This window comes from Sapajus apella, unplaced genomic scaffold (genome assembly GCF_009761245.1).
Source record: "Sapajus apella isolate SASKATOON/1434 unplaced genomic scaffold, GSC_monkey_1.0 scaffold94, whole genome shotgun sequence".
Lineage (NCBI taxonomy): Eukaryota > Metazoa > Chordata > Mammalia > Primates > Cebidae > Sapajus > Sapajus apella.
Window position 1 is genome coordinate 3,610,626 of NW_022437034.1, and position 22,760 is coordinate 3,633,385.

The 22,760-nt window shown below is 40.3% G+C and overlaps 1 protein-coding gene across 7 annotated transcripts in view; it reads right to left on the reverse strand.

Moving 5' to 3' along the window:
* MICU1 (mitochondrial calcium uptake 1) overlaps positions 1 to 22,760 on the reverse strand; it is a 236,443-nt gene that overhangs the window by 24,120 nt on the left and 189,563 nt on the right. For all 7 annotated transcript variants that reach the window (XM_032256311.1, XM_032256308.1, XM_032256312.1 and 4 more), the window contains one exon: positions 9,289 to 9,397. In XM_032256311.1, the coding sequence (XP_032112202.1) occupies positions 9,289 to 9,397 (109 nt within the window). The remainder of the gene's footprint in view (positions 1 to 9,288; positions 9,398 to 22,760) is intronic.

Genomic DNA, 22,760 nt, shown 5'->3' on the forward strand with positions numbered 1-22,760 from the left:
ATGTGTGATGGCCCCACAGTCCTTGATAGGACAGTGCTACCAGATTCTTAGGGTTCAGGAGAGGGTGGCAGCTTGCCTGTCAAAGACAGTTGTTCAGAATATGTTTGTTGTGTGCTAGAAATTGCTTATTCCAGCAGTAATTTCTGACTCCCCCCAACAACCCAGTCAGAGCCTAAGTGATAAATGACTGAGGCTCCCTTACTAATTCAAAGTATTAGACTCAAAGAAATGGAAAGCCACAAAGGTTCTCAGAGGTCATCCATGCCACCCTTGTCCCTCCAGAGACAAAAGAAACTGAGACCATTTGATGATGTTACTAAAACTTCAGAAAAAATACAGTTGCAGAAAGCGCCTGTGGGAGTTATGCCATAGATTATGGAATAACTACAAAGAATCAAGGCCAACTATGTCGTAAATTACAATTTTCAATCTAAGTGAATTGTGTAGGGGCATGCACAGTGAAGACCATAGACTATATTTGTGTGATTATTTTCTGATTTTATAGTTCAAAGTATACCAAGAACATCACTGGACTCACTTACTCCATCTGTACTTTCCTCAGGTGCTTTACAGTGGAGCTTTCTTGTACCTGGAAACCTTTCATTCTCCTGGCAGAAATGGAAATATTCTGAGCTATACAGGCTGAAGCTCATTCTGGAGCTCCAGCTCAAATAATTTCTAACATTTTCATCATAGGAAGCCATTGGGAAAGGAGTCATGTTCAATTTTCCATTGCCTTCTTCAGCAGACCATTTAAATCAATCAGACAGCCACTGAGGGGTCATAGATCTAATTTTATGCCCAGTATGTGTACGAATGAGTAGTAGAACCAGTTATTCTCAAGTGCTAAACAGAGACAGTGGAGACACACAGTATTTCATGGAAAAAGGTTCTTTCTTCAAATGGTCAGAACTCTTGGAGAACACTTCATTATTACCTGATGGTTGTTATTCTCAACATAAGTCATGCAGAACTAAAGAAATAGCCTCAATGAAATGTGATGTTTTTTTCAAATGATAGGAGGGGCAAACAGAAAAAATGAAAAAAGAAAAAGAAAAAGAAAAAAAAAAGAAATGTGACATTTTTTACTCTGGAGGAACTAGACTATGTTCTAATATGGTAAATCTGCAGTGGCCACCTGCCTGATCCTTCAAATTATTCTGAGGAACATTAACTCTGTAAGTTATTAAAAGATAGTCTGGAGTAAATCAAATTTGGGAACCATATCCCACTTCCAGAGATGATTAATAATGCACATTTGCATATTAAAAAGTTGGCAGGAGTGCTGCAGGAAGAAATTCTTTTTTTTTTTTTTGAGACGGAGTTTCACTCATGTTACCCAGGCTGGAGTGCAATGGCGCAATCTCGGCTCACCGCAACCTCCGCCTCCTGGGTTCAGGCAATTCTCCTGCCTCAGCCTCCTGAGTAACTGGGATTACAGGCACGCACCACCATGCCCAGCTAATTTTTTGGATTTTTAGTAGAGACGGGGTTTCACCATGTTGACCAGGATGGTCTCGATCTCTTGACCTCATGATCCACCCGCCTCGGCCTCCCAAAGTGCTGGGATTACAGGCTTGAGCCACCGTGCCCGGCCTAAGAAATTCTATATAACTCCAGAATTTTCCAAACTTATGAACCATGGAATTCTTTTTTTTTTTTTTCTTTTAGATCCACAGAATCATCAACATATTGCAGTATACAGTGTTCTTCACAATGCTGTTTGGGGAATTCTGTGCTAAATTATGCCTAAAGCCTGGTTTGTAAGCTCTAAAATAGGCAAGGAAGAGTCAGTGCCAGGGCCTAAAAGATGCCAATTTCTGAAGGTTCTAACCTTTTGGGAAAAACTAAGACAGACAACTGAGACTCACAGCAGAAGCCAGACAAAAAGTACTCCTGTCTCTACGCTGGCCGTACTCTCTCCCGACCACTGGTATGAATTAGGGCCCCCACTTTTAAGCTCCTAGATCTTCTTGTGTCTAATTAGCACTTTTCACACCCAACTGGAACTGCTATACTTATCTTTCCCCTCCATTAGACTCTGAGCTTCTTGAGGGTGGAACCCTGTCCCCAGCACAGTACCTATGCTTTTGGCTGAATAAATATTTGAGCAACACTAAATTTTTTAAAAATTATCAACTTCATAACAGAAACAGCTGACATTTACTCTTCGTTTACCACATGACAGGCACAAAGTTAAGTGCTTTATGTACATTTAATCTCACAACCCTATGAAGTGAGTCCAGTTGGTCCTTCATATGTGTGGGTTCCACGCCCATGGATTCAACCAACTGCAGATCAAAAATATTTAAGAAAATGTTGGGTGCAGTGGCTTGCACCTGTAATCCCAGAACTTTGGGATACCAAAGCAGGTGGATTACCTGAGATCAGGAGTTCGAGACCAGCCTGGCCAACATGGCAAAACCCCATCTCTACTAAAAATAAAAATTAGCCAGGGTGGTGGCACATGCCTGTAGTCCCCCCTACTCAGGAGACTGAGGCAGGACAACTGTTTAAACCTGGAAGGCAAAGGTTGCAGTGAGCTGAGATCGTACCACTGCACTCCAGCCTGGGTGACAGAGCAAGACGCTATCTCAAAAAAAACCCCAAAAACACAACAAAACATTTCCATCACTTCACATAGTTACCTTTTTGTGTATGTAAGTAGCAAGGAACACTTAAGATCTACTCTCTTAGCAAATTTCAAGTGTACAGTAGGATTACCAGTTATAGTCACTATAGTATAAACTAGCTCTCTAGAATGATTTCATCCTGTATAACTCAAGCTTTGCACCCTTTGAACAAAATAACTCCCCATTTTCCCCACTCCTGTAGCCCCTGGGAACCATCATTCTACTTTCTATGAGTACAACTTTATTTAGATCCCATATATGAGAACCATGATCTTGTACTAGAAGATCTTAAGGAATCCGATAAAAAATGCTGAATAACAAGACTGTGTCTATATCTCCCCCAGCCCCCAGCAGGACAGGACCAACTGGGAATGAGCCTTCTTGGTGCTGTCTGTCACTCTCATCTAAGCTGAGACTGATCAATGCTTCCATGCGAAGATTTCTGATAAAAAAGGGGAGTGGCGAATGAGAAAAGAAACATACTCAGAAGAGCCTGAGGTAAGTGAGGTGTGTGCAATTTATCAGGCCCAGAGACAGGAGTATGGGACTTCAGTCACAACCCTATTCCCCATTCCATGGCCAGACACAATTATTTAAAGCTATTTTGTTCCTGACTAGCTGCCTTACCCATTAGTTTCATTTTCCAGAATCTATGATACAAAGAACAATGTATACACAATCAATAGCTTATGTTATTTTAATGTAAATTCTTGGTAAACAAATTAGAAACTAGCTCTTCCTTTAAAAACCCACTTGTGGGCCAGGCGCAGTGGCTCATGCCTGTAATCTCAACACTTTGGGAGGCTGAGGTGGGTGGACTTCCTGAGCTCAGGAGTTTGACTCCAGCCTGGGCAACAAAGTGAAACCCCGTCTCTACTAAAATACAAAAAATTAGCCACGCATGGCAGTGTGCACCTATAGTCCCAGCTACTAGGGAGTCTGAAGCAGAAGAACTGCTTGAACCCGGGAGGTGTAGGTTGTAGTGAGGGGAGATCACGCCACTGCACTCCAGCCTGGGTGACAGAGTGAGACTCCATCTCAAGAAACAAAACAAAAAACCCCACTTGAAACTGCTGCTAATTGGAGTGTATATTCAGGGCAACATGAATCTATGCTACTGGGTTGCAGTCTTCAAACTTGGCTCAAATAAATTACGCGTGTGTGTGTGTGTGTGTGTGTGTGTGTGTGTGTGTGTAGCTATATATATAAAACTATTAATAAAATCTTAGTGCTTTGGAGAGACTGAAAAATCAAATACTGTGGTCATCAACAATGAAATAAACGCATTTTTAGATAACCCCAAAGCTAAAAGAATTCATTGCTAGCAGATCTGCACTACAGGAAATGCTAAAGGAAGTCTGGCTGAGTGTGCTGACTCACGCCTGTAATCCTAGCCACTGTGGGAGGTTGAGACAGGTGGACTGCTTGAGCCCAGGAGTTTAACACCAACTTGGGCAACATGGTGAAACTGTCTATAAAAAATACAAAAATTAGCCAGGCATGGTGGCATGGGCCTGTGGTCCCAGAGAACCAGGAGGCTGAGGTGGGAGGGTTGCTTGAGCCTGGGCTGCAGTGAATCATTTTGAGCCGAGGTGCCTGTTTCATGAATGAATGAATGGTAAAGGGAAGTTGTTCAGATAGATGGTAAGTGATACTACATAAAAACTTGAGCGGGGTGCAGTAGTGCACACTTGTAATCCTAGTACTTTGGGAGACTGAGGCCAGGAGTGTGAGACCAGCATGTGCAATATAGCAAGAGCTGTCTCTACAGAAAATAAAATCATTAGCTGGGTGTGGTAGCACATGCCTTATTCCTAGCTATTTGGGAGGCTGAGGTGGGAGGATCCCTTAAGCCCTCGAGATTGAGGCTGCGTAAGCTATGATCATACCACTGCACTCTAGCCTTGGTTCACAGCAAGAACTCTGTCTCTAAACCACCCCTCCACACTAAAAAACCTCCTAAAACACAAACGAAGAATAAAAAGAAAAAAAGAAAAAAAAAACCCACTAAAAAAACCCTTGGGTATTTAAAAATAAATGAAAAGCACTCAAAATTATAAATATGTGGGTAAATATACAAGACTTTATCTTAATTTCTTAAAAAAGAAAAACTGTTAAAAGCAAAAACTCTAATATTATATTACAGAGAATAATATATACAGAAATGTAAATAACAACTATCGCATAAAGGATGAGGCAGTAGTAAACGGAACTATATGATGGCAAGGTTCTTACATTTCACTTGGAGTGGTACAACATTAATTTTAAGTAAGCCACGAAAAGTTGTATTTCTTTTTTTTTTTTTTTTTTTTGAGACGGAGTTTCGCTCTTGTTACCCAGGCTGGAGTGCAATGGCGCGATCTCGGCTCACAGCAACCTCCGCCTCCCAGGTTCAGGCAATTCTCCTGCCCCAGCCTCCTGAGTCGCTGGGATTACAGGCACGCGCCACCATGCCCAGCTAATTTTTTGTATTTTTAGTAGAGACGGGGTTTCACCGTGTTGACCAGGATGGTCTTGATCTCTTGACCTCGTGATCCACCCGCCTCGGCCTCCCACAGTGCTGGGATTACAGGCTTGAGCCACCGCGCCCAGCCGAAAAGTTGTATTTCTAGAGAACCCTCTAAAATACAAAATGCTAAATGGCTATTAGGCTCAACTATACGCTGCCTAGAAGAGATGCACTTTAAAGACACAGATAAGTTGAACATAAAAGAATAGAAAAATAAGCAGGGTGCATTGGCTCGCACCTGTAATCCTAGCACTTTGGGAGGACATGGTGAGCGGATCACCTGAGATCATGAGTTTGAGACCAGCCTGACCAACACGTTGAAACCCCATATCTACTAAATACAGTATACAGAAAATTAGCCAGGTATGGTGGCGCATGCCTGTAATCCCAGCTACTAGGGAGGCTGAGGCAGGAGGATGACTTGAACCCCAGAGGCCGATTTCAAGAGCCAAGATTGCACCACTGCACTCACTCCAGAGTGAGACTGTCTCCAAAAAAAAAAAGAAAGAAAGAAAGAAAAATATATACCATGCAAAGTACAAAAAAACTAGGTTAACTATTAATATGAGACAAAATAGATTTAAAGATAAGGCATATTACTAAAAATAAAGGGGGAACATTTCATGATCAAAAAATGGCCAATTCATCACAAAGGCATAATTTTAAGTATGTAGGCCCCTAAAAACAGAGCTCAAAATTCATGAAGCAGAGACTGACATTAAAAGGTAAAACAGACACTAAAAAGTAAAAGACATAAAACAGCTAAATAACACTAAACATCTTGACCTAATTGACATCTTTATAACACTGTACCCCAAACTGCAGAATATACATTCTTTTTAAATACATATGAAAAATTCATATAAAAAAAAGCAAACTATATACTGGGCCATAAAACAAGTCTCAATATAAAGAATTGAAATTTTATAGAGTGTGTCCTCTGACCACGATGGAGCTAAATTAGAAATAAATACCAAGGATATATCCAGAATAAAACAAAAATATTTTAATTTGAATTAATTTTTATTTTTTGTAGAGACAAGGTCTTGCTATGTTGCCCAGGCTGGTTTTGAACTCCTGACCTCAAATGATCCTCCTGCCTTGGCCTACCAAAGTGTTGGGATTATAAGTGTGAGCCACCACATGCAGCCAAAACCAACATATTTGGAAGTTAAACAACATACTTTTAAATAGTCCATGAGATTACCTAAGAAATCAGAAAATATTTTGAAAAGGATGATGTAAAAAATACAACACACCAAAATTGTGAAAAGCAGATAAAGTAGTGTGTGTGTGTTTATAATTTTTTTGTTATGTTTTTTTTTTGTTTGTTTGTTTGTTTTGAGACAGAGCTTTCCTCTGCCTCCCAGGATGGAGTACAGTGGTGTGATCTCAGCTCACTATAACCTCTCCCTCCTGGGTTCGAGCAATTCTCCTGCCTCAGCCTCCCGAGTAGCTGGGATTACAGGTGCGTGCCACCATGCCTGGCTAGTTTTTGTATTTTTAGTAGAGATGGGGTTTCACCATGTTTGCCAGGCTGGTCTTGAACTCTTGGCCTCAAGTGATCTGCCCACCTTCCAAAGTGCTTGGGATTACAGGTGTGAGCCATCACGCCCAGCATAAAGCAGTGTTTATAGGGAAATTTACAGCTTCACAAACTTACCTTAGAAAAGGCAAGTAAGGTTCCATCTTAAGATGCTTAGAAAAACAAAAACAAAACAATATATACTGAAAATAAGTAGAAGGAAGTAAAAAACGTATGAGCAGAAACAACTCAATAGGCAACAAAACAGAAAAAATTAACAAAGTCAAGAATTGGTTCTTTGAAAAGATTAACAAAATTGTTAAACCCTAGTCTATGTACACTGAGTAAGAAATATTTTTTTAAAAAATGAAAGAGAAGACGTAATTTGCTAACAGTAGAAGTAAAAGGGGATTTCAGATTCTACAGACATCGAAAGGGTAGTAATGGAATATTATGAACAACTTCATGTTAATAAATTCAATAACTTAGGGACAAGAGCAAATTCCTCAAAAATATAACCTAAAATTCATATAAAACATAAACCTTACATATTTACTTAAAAACTTAAATCATCAAAACTTTTCAGAAAGAAATTGGCACGCCCAGATAGTTTCACTGATGAATTCTATCAAATAAAACTCAGAAAGAAACAACACTAATCTTACAGAAATGTCTTCTGAAAATAGAGAAGGAAGAACTCCCTAACTCATTTTATAGATTGATTGATTGATTGACTGAGACGGAGTCTTGCTCTGTTACCCAGTCTGGAGTGCAGTGGCATGATCTCGACTCACTGCAATTTCTGTCTCCCAGGTTCAAGCGATTCTTCTGCCTCAGCCTCCTTAGTAGCTAGGACTGCAGGTGTGCGCCACCATGCCTGGCTAATTTTTTGTATTTTTAGTAAAGACGGGGTTTCACCATGTTGGCCAGGCTGGTCTTGAACTCCTGACCTCAGGTGATCCACCTGCCTGGCTATATTCATACAAGGGTTAACACTCATCATAAGAAAGGATTAAACTACTGACATACAACAGAGCTAGGTCTCAAAACATTAAGTGAAACCTTAGAAGGAGTGTACATTTGTATAATTCCATTGTATGAAGTTCTAGAAAAAGCAAAATTAATCTATGGTGGAAAAATATGCAGTGCAAAGGTTGCCTCTTGGTGAGTGGGGGCAAAAACTGTGAAGGGGCATGAAGGAACTTTAAATGAATCTTGAATTTTGGTTAATACTCATACTGGGCTGGGCGCAGTGGCTCCTGCCTATAATCCCAGCACTTTGGGAGGCCGAGGTGGGTGGATCACGAGGTCAAGGAGTTCGAGACCAGCCTAGCCAACATGGTAAAACCCCGTCTCTACTAAAGATACAAAATATTAAAAAAAAAAAAAAGATACAAAATATTAGCCCAGTGTGGTGGCACACTCCTGTAATCCCAGTTACTCAGGAGGCTGATGCAGGAGAATCGCTTGAACCCGAGAGGCTCACTGCAGAGGCTGCAGTGAGCCAAGATCGCGCCATTGAACTCCAGCCTGGGCGACAGGGTAAGGCTCCATCTTAAAAAAAAAAAAAAAAAAAATCAAACTGATGTATTTGGGAGTGAAGTATACTTAAATTTGCAACTACTTTGACCATGTCAGGAAATAAGATTGATTAGAGAGACGAAGATATGCATAGTCATACAATCAGCAAATATAGCAAAATGTCAGTTGAGCTGAATATATGGATGTTATTTAAATAATTATTTCAACTGTTCTGAATGTTTAAAAATTTTCATAAGAAAATGTTGGGGGGAAAAACTGTGCTTTCAATTCCTCCATTTTTTCACATTGCTTGTACAAACTGTAACTGAATTTCTATGAAGTAGGCCAAAGGAGCAGGGGTGCTATTCTCAGTCATATTATCTTAAAAAATGATCTTAATAAAAGAAATAAACTAAAGCATTCCTTCTCATCAAAGATATAACTTAAATTGTATAGTGACTTTAGCTTCCCATTGTGTATGTAATGACTCTGGCTCGGACGGGGGAAGTTCTGCAGTTTCATGCCCTGTACCTCAGTTTAGATGCTTATTTTCTTTTTTTTTTTTTTTTTTGAGACGGAGTTTCACTCTTGTTACCCAGGCTGGAGTGCAATAGCGTGATCTCGGCTCACCGCAGCCTCCGCCTCCTGGGTTCAGGCAATTCTCCTGCCTCAACCTCCTGAGTAGCTGGGATTACAGGCACGCGCCACCATGCCCAGCTAATGTTTTTTTTTGTATTTTTAGTAGAGATGGGGTTTCACCATGTTGACCAGGATGGTCTCGATCTCCTGACCTCGTGATCCACCCGCCTTGGCCTCCCAAAGTGCTGGGATTACAGGCTTGAGCCACCGCGCCCGGCCTAGATGCTTATTTTCAAGGTTAGTCATTAAAAGACGGGCACCTGCCCAGACTACGGCCTTAGCACAAGAAAATATATGCACCGAGCTTGGCATCTCAGAGTGACATGCAAGGCTCATACGATGTCAACAAATCAAAACACACACCAAGAAAAACTTACGTTTTACTGTTAAGGAGGGACAGTCACCCAAGAGATTACAGATCTAATGCTCATACCTTCACAAACACTTTTGAGTTTCATTACCTTTATCAAGAGATGCTCCAGCCATATGGTAAAAACTCAATGCAGTGTCCACATCATTAATGTTCTTTAGGAAAGTAAAGAAGTTCTCCACCTCCTGAAATGTCAGACCCTGAAAGAGGAGGGACAGCAAGGTAAGGCAGGACCTGTAACAAAAAGCAGCACAATATGGACAGGCAGTGATTCAGAAATAGTCTGCAAATCAGAAATGTATGCTCATGTCTAGAACAGAAACTGAATAAATTAATCAAGGAATGTCAAATTCATAAATAGCAGGGGAACGAAATTCTTGACTTTTACCCCGAGAAAGGCAAACTGGCAAATTGCTTCCCTCTTACATGTAAAATCTGACAAAGCTGCTTACAGTGATGGCTGAATATCTTAATAAATATATTTCTTTTTTTTTCTTTTGAGACAGTTTCACTTTTGTCACCTAGGATGGAGTGCAATGGGCTCACTGCAACCTCCGCCTCCCAGGTTCAAGTGATTCTCCTGCCTCAGACTCCCGAGTAGCTGGGATTACAGGTCTGCACCACCAGGGCCGGCTAATTTTTGTATTTTTAGTAGAAACAGGCTTTCACCATGTTGGCCAGGATGGTCTTGAACTCCTGACCTCATGTGATCCACCCACCTCAGCCTCCCAAAGTGCTGGGATTACAGCTGTGAACCACTTCACCTGGCCTAATGAAAATATTTCTAACTGTGAGCTCCAATTAGACACACTATCTATTATGACACTTCCTAATTGGGCTATTGCTACTTGATCTGTTACACATCTTAAGAAGTAAAATCAGAGTCAGGACTTCCAGTTTAATAGTCTGCTCACAGGCCAGCTAAGCTTTCTGAGGCTTAAGCTAATTAAACAATCACCAAAGTCGGTGATATCCTGGGGAAGCGTGTCAGTATTGAGCAAATTCTAAGTAATGAGGAAGCTGTTCATTATCTCAATTTCTTTTTTTTCTTTTTTTCAACCTTCAAAGCTACCGAAAATCAACGTATTATCTCAATTTAAAAGCTACTCACAAAGTAATTTGCCACCTAACTTTAATCTGATGAAATTCTGTGAATGAAGACATTTTTTTCAAAAGCTGTTCAAAGATTTGCTGATCTCTAATTCTACTTTCAATGATGGATCAAGAAAAAGTACTTATAGAAACAGGGACTACTGGGAATTCCTTTATACGGAGGAAGATTTATCCTATTTGCCTTTTCCCTGCTTCCCCCACATCATGCTGTGATGGAAATGAATGCAGTTACTAAAAAGGGAAAACACTGGGCAATGTCCTAGATGTCCCAGACACTGATGTTAATGCTTTAATGAAGCATCAGGTCCTTAATGGGCTGCAGATGTAGACTGGCTTCTACTTAGTGCTGCTCCTCTCACAATTTTCATTTCCTCAAACTACAGACCCCAGAACTCACATCAGGAACTCAGTAATAAGGAAATCTAAATACAATCTACAGTTCTTTCCTGGTAGTCTCCAAACTGGGTCAACTCTGTCTTTCTTATCTCATCAAACTGAAAGCTAAAAGACTGTATAAGGCTGGGTACAGTGACTCATGCCTGTAATCCCACCACTTTGGGAGGCCGAGGCAGGAGGATCACTTGAACTCTGTCATCAGACTGGGCAACATGGTAAAACCTCATCTCTAAAAAAATACAAAAAAAGTTAGCTGAGTGCGGTGGTGTGTGCCTGTAGTCCCAGCTATTTGGGAGGCTAAGGTGGGAAGATTGCTTGAGTCTGGTGGCAGAGGTTGCAGGGAGCTGGGATTGTGCCACAGCACTCCAGCCTGAGTGACAGTGCTAGATGCTGTCTCAAAAACAAAACACAGCAAAAAAGACTGTATAATTATGTCACATGATCTTTTATAATTTTTTTTCCTTAGAATCATAGAACTTAAAAAACTTTATTGTGAAATACAATGACTATGTAGAAAGGTGCATAAATGTAAAACTCATCATCAAACTGTTGCAAAGTGAATACCTATAGAACTTTCATTCGGGTCAAGGAACAGACTGTCAGCATTCCAGAAGCTTCATCCCTCCCCACAACATGTCCCTTCCTAATCATAAGCTGCAGCTGCTGCGCAACCCCCACTGACAAAAACCACTATTCTGACTTTTAGGGAATTCATTTTCTTGCTTTTTTTTTAAAAAATAGCATGTTTATATGTAAACAGCATATTTACAAAAACAGTTGTTTAATTTTATCTGTTGTGGAACAGTATAAACGGAATCATGCAGTAGACATTCTGTTATCTATGGCCTCTCTAAGATTTGATCATGTTTTTGTGTATATCTGTAGTCCATTAATTTTATTGCTATCAAGTATTTCATTGTGTGAATACCACAATTTGTTTATTCTTATTCTATTTGGGCTACTTTTGGCAATTATGAACAGTGGTATGTCTGTACTTAGCATTTATTCAAACATTTATAGAGTACTTACTATGTACCAAGTGTCGTAATTTTGGTAGTGGACTGGAAGGCCTATATTATATGCTTTTTCCCTAATTTGGGGTCACTCTCTTGGCTTTGCCTTAGAGTATCCAGAGTTAGGTTTCATTATGGATGCCACAGTATGCTATTTAATGTAGGCACTGGCTAGAATCAACATTTAGAGGAGAATCCCAAAGGATTAGAAGTACAGGTTGTACAATATCATTGCTTATGGATAGATACTAATCTTCCTTTTCTCTCCATCAAAAGACACATAAAGGTGGAAGCAATCCAATAGTCTATCGATGGATAAATGGATAAACAAAATACAGCATATACACACAATGGAATATTGTTTATCCTTTAAAAGGAACATTCTGACACAATCTGCAGCATGATTGGCCTTGAAGACATTATGCCAAGTGAAATAAAGTAGCCACAAAAGGACAAAAGATAATGCTATATGACTGAACTTATATGAGGTACTGAGAGTAGTCAAAAATAGTGTTGTCAGGAGCTGGGGAGGAGAATGAGGAGCTATTGTTAATGGTAAGGATTTCCGGTTTGGGAAGATGAACGGGTTCTGGAAATGGATGGTGTTGATGGTGGTACAACAATGTAAAGTACTTAATGTCACTGAGCTATACACTTAAAAATGGTTAAACTGGTAAATTTTGTTATGTATATTTTACCACACACAACACACATATACACACAACATGCTAAAACTCTTTTATTTTTCTTATTAAGGTATAAAATCCTGTAGGGGTTGGAGAGTTAGGGGACTAAGTTATTCAAAGGGTATTTGAGGCTAAAAGGTTAACATAAAATTCCTAAAACAGTTAGAGCGTGGTAGAGGAAATGTGTCCCACTGTGATGATAAATAACTGCTAATGTTTGTTAGTCTCATTAAACACTGTGAAACATCAAATATTACAGCTCAAGACCAGAGTGCTTATGCTGGGAATTATCTGAGGACAGAGAGAGAGCAATATAAACTGAATGGCTATTCATTTGATGATTTAGAAAAACAGTGGGCTGCAAATCACATTATATAACTATTAAATCCAAATATACAACACTATAATTTAATCACAAAGATAAAAAATTTATTGAGCACTTACTAACCACTTAGCATTATGCCAAGAACAGCGAGGGAAATAAAATTGCACTGGACACAGGCCTTAATTTTTACAGAGCTTAAAATTTAGACAGGTCTCCTTAAAGAAAAGATGATGTCAGTCACAAAATTCTTTTTTTTTTTTTTTTTTTTTGGTAATTACTATAGTAAAAATCCAGAGGGCTATTAGAAAAAAGCTAGAGTAAGACTATAACATAAGCTTTGTGGCTGTGAAAATGGAAAGCGAAAGGATATGTTTATTGCAAATTAAGTTGTTTGGACAAGAAGGCTACAGCATATGCAGCAATCTATTGGCAGGTGACTTAAACTGCAGACATAATTGAGAAAAGGAACTGTCTCTTAGGCTTTGCAATAAAGGGATATTCTTGACATACTGTGAGGGGAAAATAGAGAAGTTACTCTGTGACTAATTGTTCAACAAACTGGTTATCTATCTACCTTTGGAAAGATGGACTTATATAAAACTGGGCTTTAGGTGACTCTAAAAAGAAGATAAGATTAATAACAGTTTGTAGACAATAGAGATACTTCTTTAGGTTGTTTAAAAACGAATTTAACATTAGGAAGTTGTTAAGCAAGTAAATAGAATTGTCTTTCAAAACTAAAAGCATGGACAGGCGCGGTGGCTCACGCCTATAATCCCAGCACTTTGGGAGACCGAGACGGGCCGATCACCTGAGGTCAGGAGTTCGAGACCAGCCTGGCCAACTGGGTGAAGCCCTGTCTTTACTAAAAATACAAAGTTAGCCAGATGTGGTGGTACACACCTGTAATCCCAGCTACTTGGGAGGCTGAGACAGGAGAATCGCTGAACTCAGGAGGTGAAGGTTGCAGTGAGCCAAGATCGCACCATTGTACTCCAGCTGAGCAAAACTCTGTCTCAAAAAGCAGTGGATAAAACTTTTAGAAGAAAATACAGGAGAGCCTGCGCACAGTGGCTCGCGCCTGTAATCCCAGTCCTTTGGGAGGCTGAGGTGGGCAAATCACTTGAGCCCAGAAGTTTGAGACTAGCCTGGCCAACACAGAGAAACCCTATCTCTACTAAAAGTACAAAAATTAGCCAGGCATGGTGGCACACGCCGGTAATCCCAGCTACTCAGGAGGCTGGGGAATGAGAATTGCGAATTGCGTGAACCCAGGAGGCAGGGGTTATAGTGAGCTGAGATCATGCCATTGAACTCCAGCCTGGGCAACAGCAAAACTCTGTTTCAAAAGCAAACAAACAAACAAAAAAACAAATCACAGAGGAGAAAATCTTCATGATGTTGAGTAAAGCAAGAGTTCTTGGATGACACCCAAAGCACAAGCCATAAAAGAGAAAAACCTGATTGGTTAGACTTCATCAAAATTAAAAAATTTTGTGCTTCAAAATAATGAGAAAATAAATTATAAGCTGGGAGAAAATACTTGAAAATCATATGTTTGATAAAGGAATTACATCCAGGTCAGGCACAGTGGCTCACGCCTGTAATCCCAATACTTTGGGAGGCCAAAGTGGGCAGATCACCTGAGGTCAGGAATTTAAGACCAGCCTGACCAATATGGCAAAATCCCATCTCTACTAAAAATACAAAAATTAGCCAAGTTATGGTGGTGGGGGGCTGTAATCCCAGCGACTCAGGAGGCTGAGGCAGGAGAATTGCTTGAATCTGGGAGGCAGAGGTGGCAATGAGCTGAGATCACACCACTGCACTCCAGCCTGGGTGACAGAGGGAGACTGTCTCAAAAAATAAAAATAAAAAAGGACTTGTATCTAGAATTACATAAAGAACTACTATAACTCAATATATGGGAAGGCCAATAATCTGATTTAAAAAAAGATTTGAACAGACAGTTTATCAAACAAGACAAGTGAATGGCTAATAAGTACATGAAACAATGCTCAGCATCATTAGGAAAATGCAAATTAAAATCACAATGATGCCGGGCACGGTGGCTCAAGCCTGTAATCCTAGCACTTTGGGAGGCCGAGGCGGGTGGATCACGAGGTCAAGAGATCGAGACCATCCTGGTCAACACGGTGAAACCCCGTCTCTACTAAAAATACAAAAAATTAGCTGGGCATGGTGGTGCGTGCCTGTAATCCCAGCTACTCAGGAGGCTGAGGCAGGAGAATTGCCTGAACCCAGGAGGCGGAGGTTGCGGTGAGCCAAGATCACGCCATTGCACTCCAGCCTGGGTAACAAGAGTGAAACTCCGTCCCAAAAAAAAAAAAAAAAAATCACAATGATATGCTACTACATACCTATTAGAATGACTGTAATAAAGAAGACAGACATCAACAGGTATTGATGAGCATATGGAGAAACTGGAACTCTTGTATATTCATGTGGAAATGTGAAATGGTTCAGCAGCTTGAGAAAACAGTTTAGCAATTTCCCAAAAAATTAAATTTACCATACAACCCAACTATTTCACTCCTAGGAATCTTCAACAAAAATGAAAACACAGGTCTGCAGGAGGACTTGTATGCAATGTTCATAGCATTATTCATGATAGCCCAAAGTGGAAACAATCCAAAGGTCCATCCATTGGTGAATGGATAAATAAAATTTAGTGTATCCAAACAATATAATACTATTTACTCTTCTGCAATAGAAAATAATAAACTAATCTCTTAAGTTAACTCTTATAACTGAAAAAAATTATTACTATAAGCATCTACATAAACTTAAAAATTATATTGTGTTAAGTAAAAGAAGCTAGACACAAAAGACCTTATTATTATATTATTGTATTTATATGAAATGTCCAGAGAAGGCAAGTCTAGAGAGTGAAGGCCGTTTTATAGTTTCCTGGGGGTAGGGTAGAAATGAGGATTGGCTGAAAGCTAGCAGGAAGGATCTTTTTGGAGTGATGGAAATGTTCTAAAACTGGAAGGCAGTGGTAGGTAATTGTATAACTGCAAATTTATTAAAAATCACTGGATTGGCCGGGCACGGTGGCTCAAGCCTGTAATCCCAGCACTTTGGGAGGCCGAGGCGGGTGGATCACGAGGTCAAGAGATCGAGACCATCCTGGTCAACATGGTGAAACCCCGTCTCTACTAAAAATACAAAACATTATTAGCTGGGCATGGTGGTGCGTGCCTGTAATCCCAGCTACTCAGGAGGCTGAGGCAGGAGAATTGCCTGAACCCAGGAGGCGGAGGTTGCGGTGAGCCGAGATCGCGCCATCGCACTCCAGCCTGGGTAACATGAGTGAAACTCCATCTCAAAAAAAAAAAAAAAAAGACCAAACTAGGCAACATAGCAAAGCCCCTGCTTTATTTTTGAAAAAAAAAAAAATAAAAAAAAATCACTGGATTGCACAGTTAAAATGGATAGTTTTGAGGTATATAAATTATACCTCAAAAAAAGTCATAGATGAGAAAAGGAAAATTTAGCTTCCTTTGGAGTCAGCTGTAAAGCGAGATATCTAGTGCTGACAGGCCATGATGAGTGCAAACACACCATAATGGATGATTCCCTTGTCCTGCCTTTTAATCAGTTGTACCAAATCCATCTACCAGGAGCCAATTTAATTGCCCAAGTTCTGTCTATGGCCCACTGAAAAGCTGTCTCCTTCCTTCCTTATATCCCATGCCTCTCACCAATCTTGTCATCTATCCTCAACTCAATCTCCTTAGTTTTTTTTTTTTTGGAGACAGAGTCTTGCTCTGTTGCCCAGGCTGAAGTGCAATGGTGCAATCTTGGCTCACTGCAACCTCTGCCTCCTCTCAGGTTCAAGCAATTCACCTGCCTTAGCCTCCCAAGTAGCTGAGATTACAGGCACCTACCACCATGCCCAGGTAATTTTTTGTATTTTTCATAGAGATGGGGTTTCACCATGTTGGCCAGGCTGGTCTTGAACTTCTGACCTAAGATGATCCACCTGCCTCGGCCTCCCAAAGTGCTGGGATTACAGGCGTGAGCCACCGCGGCTAGCCTCTCCTGCTTAGTTTTAAAACAAGTTTAATTGATATTTTTATACCAGGTACAAAGCAATTCTTTCTGAACCCTGTCCTACATGTGGCCCATGTTACCTATTTCCTGAGTACCTTTCAGAGGTATTACTGTGCTTGTCTTGCTCTAATAAAGCATCTTCTTATTGCAAATCCCAGACTTCTCTTCAACTGCTGCCTGGCAACAGGCGAAATTATACAATTTCTGTTACTTTACATTTCCACAAGTATCTAATCTTTTGGAAACATCACTTTCTTCATATCTTCATCCCTCCTGCTTACAACATGTTTGTGATTTCCTACTGTCAACTGGATAAACCCCCAAACTTCTTAGCCTGGGATTTAAAGTCCTCCACCATCTGCTTCCATAACTTACTTTTCTAGCTATCTTCCTAAGAACCTTAGGCTGGAACCTGGCAACACTGGTTTTGTTTCCCTAAAAACCTGTGCTTATTTAAAGCATGGAGAATAAGGAGTGGCAAGAAATAGGATGATTAGTAAGAAGATTATGGACTCTGGGATAAGAATAAGGCTTTGAAGTTTGGGTGTGGTGGCTCATGCCTGTAATCCCAGCACTTTGGGAGGCTGAGGCGGGTGGATCACGAGCTCAGGAGTTTGAGTCTGACCAACATGGTGAAACCCTGTCCCTACTAAAAATACAAAAATTAGCCGGGTACGGAGGTGGGCACCTATAATCCAAACTAGTCGGAAGGCTGAGGCAGGAGAATTACTTGAACTTGGGAGGTGGAGGTTGCAGTGAGCCAAGATCACACCGCTGCACTCTAGCCTGGGAGACAGAGTGAGACTCTGTCTCAGAAAAAAACAAAAACAAAAACAAAACAAAAAAAGAATAAGGCTTTGAATCCTGGTGCCACCTTCCTAAGACAGTGTGTGATTTCAGGTTAACTAAGGCTCGGAGGACTATTTTTCATTATCTGAAAAATGATAATTCTATCTACCAAGCAGGTAGACAGACAAGATATGTAAAATGTCTAGTACATGGAAAGTATGCAGTAAGTGGTAGGTAGGAGTCCTTAGTAATTTGGCAGGCTCATTTCTAACAGAACTAGTGATAATGAATTTATACTAAGCTCTGAAGTAGGCTCTCTTCTCTGGTATGTGTGGGATCTTAAGGGATAGGGAATAGGAAAAGGTTGATGTAAATGAAACATTGTGGGAAAAAAACAGGAAAATAATAGAGGGAAAACTCATAAAACTAAATCTCTTAACAGTAATTCACAGCTTAGTACTCCATTGGGAGAAGTACAGGTTTCAAAGCTAATTAGTAAAAAAAAAAAAAAAAAGTAGAGTTCTAGACTTTTTAGTTTTATGGCCTCATTTAACGTGTTATACTACATAGTGACTGGTGGGCACCTAATATGTGGGGTTAACGAGTTTTCAAGGGCTATGCTAGCAGTTTCTAGAATCTGGTATTCCACAGATGACTAAAGTGGTTCAAATATCTGAGAATAAGTGAAAAAGGAGAGCTTACATATATTATCTACAGATAATATGGAAACTTCACCATCTAATAGTTTTATTAGAACTGTTTGATAAGTACTAATTGCTTAATGGCTAGTAGCAGTATTAATAAGCAATGATACACACAGAAGGCTGCTGGGGATAGGGCTACAACAGGAAACACTTAGCAAAAGCAAATGTCTTTATAACTTCTGCTTGTCAAAATCCTACTCCACGTTTAAAGCCAAGTTTGGTATTTCCTCCAAGAAATCTTAGTCTCTTCAGTTGGCTCGAATCTTCCTCTTTAGTGCTCCAAAAAGCTCTCATACCTTTAATAGAGCATTCAACACATTTATCATTGCATTTGACAAGCATTTACAGAGGACATGCAAAGATGAATAAGGCACTGCTCTCAGGAAGCTCAAAGCTAAGTGAGTTGACTTGCTTTATATTTGTTTAAAATCTGTTTTCTTCCACTAGGAATGCTAAGTTCTATGAGGCAGACACTGGTGTACTCACTATTGTATTCCTAGTATTTAGAAGAGTGCTTGGCACATAGTGGGTGCTCAATAAATATTGAATATAAATGTGAATATGGAATTAGAGAGTTCTTTGCATACATATTTTTCTCTTACTAGACTATTACAGACTTAAGAAAATATATATAGTTGTAAGGATAAGGGATGGTCTTTTTCACAGCACCTGGCTTAAGGTCTTGCACACAGCAATGTCTGTCATTGAACTGATTATAATTTTCAATTTCATCCTTAAGAAATTGTTAGTAGTGTCTGCACTCATAAACATAGAGGATCACCACTGTGAATTACATTTATGAAGTCTCAGAAAACTCTTTGTTAAATAAAAACATGGTGGTTGTTCAGACCATCAATAGAGTAATTTTTGTTAAGCATGGCAGGTTCCCCAGTTCTTCAAACGATTATTTAGGGATAAAACAGCTAGAGACACTGATGGTACACTGCATCTCTAGGGCAGTAGCTCACAAGCCTAGCTGCACATTAGGTTTACCTGGGGACCCTTCGTATTAGTCCATTCTCATGCTGTTAATAAAGACATACCTGAGACTGGGTAATCTATAAAGGAAAGAGGTTTAATTGACTCAGTTCTACAAGGCTAGGGGCACCTCAGGAAATTTACAATCATGGCAGAAGGGGAAGCAAACATGTCCTTCTTTACATGGCGGCAGAAAGAAGAATGAGTGCCCAGTGAAGTCAAAGAAGCCTTTTATAAAACCATCAGATCTCGTGAGAACTAACTGTCATGAGAACAGGATGGGGGAAAGCATCCATGATTCAATTACCCCCACCTATTCCTCCCATGACATATGGGGATTATGGAAACTACAATTCAAGATGAGATCTGGGTGGGGACACAGCCAAACTGTAACATCCATTAAGAAACACTTCCGGAATTTCTCATGCAGAAGGTTTAAAAAACCCCAAAATATAATGCAGTATAGCTAATCTGGAGGGACAAAAAAAAAAAAAAAAACAACCAAAAAAACCCAAAAAACCCAAAACACTGATGCCTGGCCTCAGCTACTAAGCCTCTGATTTAATTGGTTTGAAGAGGGCCCCAACAACCACATTCCTTAAAAATTCCTCAAGTGATCCTATTGTAGAGAAGCACTGCTTTAGAGGAAGAGGATGATTAGGAGAAAAAGCACTTTCTTATGGAAAAGGCAAGATCTGCAATAGGAAGTCTTGGATTTTAGACCAGGCTCTGAATGGGTCATTAATTTCTCTTTCTGTCTCTATATTCTTAAAGGCACAGTATCTAACAAGGCTGTTAGAAAGAAAGAGAAAAATGGCGTGAAACATTGCATGGTCATTAATTTATATGCAAAAATTTAATACCACCACTAGGACCTTCAATCCTTTAGGTCTTGTTTGATATCTTGATACAGAACCTCACACAGAAACTGATTAATGTCAGCCAAATGAAAACTTACATTTTCATGTTAACAAATCCAAAGTGGAATAAAAGAAGCAATCAGAAGGCAGACTGTGATTCCCTTTTTATAGGAAATGGTCCTAGAGAGATGGTCGGTAACGTTATGAGCAAAGGCCCTTCATTAATGCTCACTTTAGTTAATTACTATATTCACAAACAATTTAATCAACATGAGAGGACAATCAATCTTAATCTCTTTGCTAACACAGGCTAGAAATTCTGGGCCAAAAGTTATTTAACACCACAGATTTTCATCATCTGTCAAAATTTGTCCTTTCATTTCAGAGCTCTTTAGCAAGGTCTTCAGATCCTAAGTTAACTCCTGTCAATGCTCAATCACTCTATTACTTCAAGGGAGATGCCGCCAATGCCCAATTTATTGCTTTTAAGTATAAATTCATAATGAAATATGAATTCACCTATCATGATAGATAAAGTCAAATCAATATCTGGACCAACCTTTAAAAATAAGCCTGGTCAAAATAAAGGAGTATGTCTGAATGCAAACACTAATCTTCCAGCACAGGGGCTAAAAAATCCACCTATATATTCATAATCAATTTTCTGAAATTATCATTTCCAACAGATATGAGCTAAGTATCAGGTAGTGTAGAAGTGCTCTATGGGAGATAAATGTTTTTTCTCTGTCACTTTCCATTAATGATGAGTTTCCCCCACAGCCAAGAGAACACTTGCTGTGAGAAAAGGCTGGACTGAGTTCGGAAAAGCTGACACTTCCTCTCAGAGCCCAGCCTGCCCTCATTTGCAGCCCATAGCCTAGTTCAGAGGTCCTTTCAACTTTTCAATATCCAAGACAAGGAGGAAAAATTCTAGCTGATAAGAAAGGCTTTCCACCAAGTTGGGGCAATGCTATGCATGCAAGATTTCTTGCACAAAGACTAAGAAAACTGGGACAAGCAATAGGAATCTGCTATCTTATTTTCAATTATTGAAACTTTAAAGCTGGAAGGGCCCTTATAGTGAGCATCTAGGATAAGCCTCTCTATTTATGGGGCCAATAAGGTTAAGTGATTTATCTAATGACTATGGAAACCTCTGAGGCTGAACTTGATCTCAAGTCTTTCCATCTTCATGCCTACCACACCACATTACCTTGGTGATATGGTTTGGCTGTGTCCCCACCCAAATCTCAAACTGTAGCTCCCATAATTCCCATGTGTGTGGAAGGGACCTGGTGGGAGGTAATTGATCATGAGGGTAGGTCTTTCCTGTGCTGTTTCTTGTGATAGTGAATAAGTCTTACAAGATCTGATGGTTTTATAAAGGGGAGTTCCCCTGCACATGCTATCTCTCTTGCCTGCTGCCATGTAAGATGTGTCTTTTCTCCTTTGCCTTCTGCCATGATTGTGAGGCCTCCCCAGCCATGTGGAACTGTGAGTTCATCAAACCCCTTTCCTTTACAAATTACCCAGTCTCAGGCATGTTTTTATTAGCAGCATGAGAATGGACTAATACACTTGGCGGTCTCTCATGGAACATTTTTAGTGCCAGGTTAGATTCTTGCTCATGGCTAGATGGTAACCATGGTCCAGTGAGAAGAGTATTGGGCAAGGAATGAGAAGATCTGGGTTCTAGCCCTAGCACTGCTTTGTGTGTGTGTGTTCTCTTAGAGGTCTGAATTTATTTTATTTTATTTTATTTTATTTTTTTAAAAGATGGGGTTTCACCATGATGGCCAGGCTGGTCTTGAACCCCTGACCTCAGGTGATCCACCCACCTCGGCCTCCCAAAGTGCTAGGATTACAGGTGTGAGCCACTGTACCTGGCAATTTTTTTTTTTTAAAGACAAGGTCTCACTCGGTCACCCAGGCTGGAGTGCAGTAGCATGATCACAGCTAACTGCAGCCTCAACCTCCCCAGGCTCCAGTGACCCTCCCACCTCAGCCTCCTGAGTAGCTGGGACTATAGACATGTGCCACAAAGCCTGGCTAATTTTTGTATTTTTTGTGGAGACAGGGTCTCACCATTTTGCTCAGGCTGGTTTTGAACTTCTGGGCTCAAGTGGTCCTCCTGCCTTAGCTTCCCAATTTGCTGGGATTACAGGCATAAGCCACCATGTCCTATGAGGCCTGATCTTTTAACTCGCCTGCTTCCATTTGTTCATCTCACTCTCAGATGCTGACTCAGTCCTACCATCTTTTCTTTTCTTTTTTTTTTTTTGGAGACAGAGTTTTGTTCTTTCTCTCAGGCTGGAGTGAAATGTAATCTCGGCTCACTGCAACCTCCACCCTCCTGGGTTAAAATGATTCTCCTGCTTCAGCCTCCCAAGTAGCTGGGATTATAGGCACCCACCACCATGCCTGGTTAATTTTTGTATTTTTAGTAGAGATAGGGTTTCCCCATGTTGGCCAGACTGGCTTTGAACCCCCGACCTCAGGTGATCTGCCTGCCTTGACCTCCCAAAGTGTTAGGATTACAGGCATGAGCCACCACATCTGGCCACCATCTTTTCTTTCCTTGCACCAGGTGTAGCTGGTGTTGAAGGGTACCTCTAGAGA